Genomic DNA, 3,806 nt, shown 5'->3' with positions numbered 1-3,806 from the left:
TTAGGTAAAATAACTAGGAATGACGATGTAACTAATGAATTTATTATACAAACAAGTTGTTAGTAATAATGTATCTTAATAAGGATGCTCATATGATCAGAATATAATCTTCTCAATACCTTCGCTCGTGACATATTCTGGAAAATTAGACAGAACGTTAACTAAAGATTGGATCGCTATATAATGTGCTTAAATCTGCACTACACTAGCGGCAGTACACGTAGATATTTTGCGGCCAGTCCATAATGGGTATGTAATAATTGAGTCCTATCAACAATAAATCTTAGAGATTCACTGGAAGCCGGAGATGGTTTTTAATCATATGAATGTATACTCAATACATTATTCAAAAGCTTCGCTTGTATGATGTAGGCATGCTAATTATTCTATCGAAATAATCATGAAAACGTCTATCGTTAGCATTGATTGATTTAGTTTAGGTAGAGGGAATTTGAAGTTAATCTTAAGGTGACAAGAATACTGGCGCCAATTGAATGGTTACCCTTAATCATAGTTTAAATACACATGCAAAATGGCTTTTTCCGTAAGCTTATCAAAGTTAGTTTGAATTATTTAGTGTTGCTTTTTATTGCCTTATTTCAGTATGAGGATATATTATGTATGATAATTAATTATATTATACATAAGTAGTAACAATTATAAATATGGTAGAGACTTATTGCATTGTTCCTACGAGGAAAATGATGAAAGGCAACACTAATAGTAACAATGTATAATTTGATTTTTAAAATTATACAGACATAAACATTAAATTGTCTGACGATTTGATAATCTATAGCGTCATGCAAGCAAATGACTAGTGAAATGGTATTTGCGTTTACATACGCCTATTTGAACTTTGACAATATTTTCACAAGCTTAAATACTTTTTGATCGATGTCATAACGTCATGGAAGGTCTCTGCATTATTGTAATAGATTACTATTGCACGCCACCATTTATTATATCGATCGTATATGAGTCCATCAGGAATTCCTACTTTACATTTTTATCATGCTCTAATCTGTGGCATCATTATGCTAATCTATTCTTTCCCGAGATTTTATTAGTTATTGAGTTACTAAGCTACTTTCTACTACCAGTCAATTGTTGACAATCTCTTCGATACTCACATTAAACAGAGTCATATCTTAAAGCTGAATATCCTTTCTCGTTGAACTCTACTCGAGAAAATAAGTGTAGCTCCTTTATAGCATTCTATCCACAGTTGAAAACATATTTCTTATATAACAAGTTTTATTCCTGCATTACGATGTAATATTAAGATAGGTATTTATACGATACTTTAATCATCATTATTCATAACAGATGACCTTGGAAATTTCAGCATCATGAGCTATTTGCTTTCTGTTCAAAGTAGTTCCCGATTCGTCACTACTTCTCGTTACTTTCTACTATGGCATATCTATTTGTAGAGTTCGTTCAGAGCCCCATTTTTTCTTCTTTAGAACTTTAGTAAAATGGATGGTAAGGTGATTCGATGATCATTTTTTCGGTTACAACTCTCAAGTCCAAATATCGTTAGTACTCGTCTCACTAACGACTTTTTCAATGTCAAAAGAACATATGTTGGAGAAATTTCCTCCGTCCCTTTCCAATTGCCAAAAGGATTTCTTCCTAAGTCAACTACTTCCTTATGATCCTAATGTTAAGAAAGAAAGGAAATTAATCAATGGCCTCAAAGAATATCTAGTGCTTCTAATAGCTACAGAACATGTTATGGAAATGCTGAGTAAGCGTGATATCAATAAGCTTGACCCACTTGTGGGAGAAAATGCCTGCCAAATTAGAGCAATTCAGACAGCCCTTGTCTTCCTTAAGCGTCCGTTAGTAAACAGCCAAGTTCTTTATCCAAGATAAACAGGATCAAATTGCAATACCTAAGCTTCCTGCAAGATATTGAGCGAATGATTAAAGAAGGATTTTCTTTATCCAATTTACTAAAAGAAAAGAATATTGAACTCAATTTAAACTTTGATAAAATTTTCCTAATTGAACCTTATCTGCTTACAAAGGTGAAATTAGTCTTGCCTCCAAGACAAGAAAATCCCATCGTTAAAAATGAGTCTACTGATATCTAAAAAGTCATGGAAGTTAGCAATGTAGGATCTACGTTTGCTAATAAGCTAGTAGCCCGATTAAGACAGAATCTATCAGAGCACTCAGTGCAATTTTTTTCTGGAGTTAGCCTATCAATTAGAATTGGAAGAGAGTATAAAACAAATGATCTCGGCAGACTTTGTAGTAATGCATCGCAAGCTCAAGTGCTTACCGTATTTTTGAACGACAAAGGTAATTACGGAAGCGGCACTATCTTATGGTATTCCTTTCGTTATGCAGATTCAGCTAAAGAGCAAAGATAGAAATTATCAGCTGGAACATGAGATCTATCTCTACTTTGAAGCGACTTCGTCAAAATATCAGAATGTTTGTCCTTCTTCTCTACGAAAAAAATCTCCAGCAATTGATGTGGAATGTAATACTTACAGAGATTTTAGCAATCTTCTGTCCATAAGCGACTGGACAAAGAAAATAACCACTTCAGGCCCAGCTGATTTACTATTAGCTTATGCAGCAGCAAATAGGCAGTATCCTGATGAAACATCTGAAATCAATATTCAGTACAAAAAAGTTTAAATTTTATCGAAAGAAAGAAAGCTTTGGAATGGGTTTCTGATTACAAAATTCTTCCCGTTGTTTTTATTGCATATCTACTGTGATCATACCGAGAATATGCTATAAAAAAGTTCGAAATTAGAGCAACTACTTCATTTAAAGTAGCAACAGCCATTGTCGATTATCAAAAAAATTCATCGTTGGACTATCTCATTTTTCGTTGCCGATTATACGGTAGTATGAGCATTCTATAAGTCATAACGTGCCTTTATTAAATGTCCTATTTTAATGAAGAGATGCAGTAGCATACTGCAGGTATGAAGTGAATATCAGATTAATACGTTATCGTGTACTCTATTCTACTATGCAATGTGCCTTAATTTGTTTATTTAATCTGTATCGTCTACGAAATTCTTAGCTAATGTCGGCTATTTGAGCTAAGAGCTTTGAGCAATAAATCACTTTTCATTACTCCGCTTTGTTGTTGTTTCATAAATATATTGTACAAATTGATTGGTATTTGAAAGAAAGTAAATAAGTATAAATGAAATATATTTTAATAGAGAGAAGTTCTGAGTCTCGCCTTGCATTCAAAGTGAATCCATTATCAACTAACAACTTCAAACTACTGTATATTTACAAGTATACGACGTAGTAAGTACCGCTCCATTGGAAATATCTTGCGAATATTAATAAGTAAATTTTGCTCATTTTTAGATTTCTGAATAAAATGTAAAAGCAAATTTCTATTATTAGCCAATAATCACTGGTACCTATACGGTCGATTCAATCAGTATCCTAGCCATGCCATAGCTATGATCTACTAACGACTGTATCACAAATTGTAGCCTAGCGACGTAATGAGTACAATAATTGCTCGAAGGTCGATCAAAAGATTTATTTGATTAAAACTATCTAACTAATAATTATTATCACCGCAAACAGAGCATGACAGAAACCAATATGCAGTATATATGTGATGCATATGATTTCACTATCACTATACAATATACAGTATAGCAGTATTGAGTTCATCAAGTCTCGTAAAGACTATTAATGTAAGTAATCATTGACCGATATTATTTTATAATCATATCACAGTATAATATATTAAGGTATAATGCGACTTAATTCTTGAGATCAACTACTTGCAACAGAAATAGAATAGG

General features: G+C 32.7%; 1 protein-coding gene across 1 annotated transcript; it reads left to right on the top strand.

The window, feature by feature from the left end:
• Positions 1-245: 245 nt before the first annotated feature.
• Positions 246-1,881, top strand: TRIADDRAFT_62650 (uncharacterized protein; the record flags this gene model as incomplete). The annotated part of the gene is made up of 2 exons (XM_002118593.1): positions 246-249; positions 1,583-1,881. 2 exons carry the CDS (start codon positions 246-248, stop codon positions 1,879-1,881), a joined length of 303 nt encoding a protein of 100 aa, XP_002118629.1.
• Between the last annotated feature and the right edge of the window lie 1,925 nt (positions 1,882-3,806).

The sequence above is a fragment of the Trichoplax adhaerens genome, genomic scaffold (assembly GCF_000150275.1).
Source record: "Trichoplax adhaerens TRIADscaffold_263 genomic scaffold, whole genome shotgun sequence".
NCBI classification, from domain to species: domain Eukaryota; kingdom Metazoa; phylum Placozoa; class Uniplacotomia; order Trichoplacea; family Trichoplacidae; genus Trichoplax; species Trichoplax adhaerens.
The sequence above is the reverse complement of the archived record's forward strand: the minus strand, read 5'-3'. Positions and strand labels throughout refer to the sequence as shown.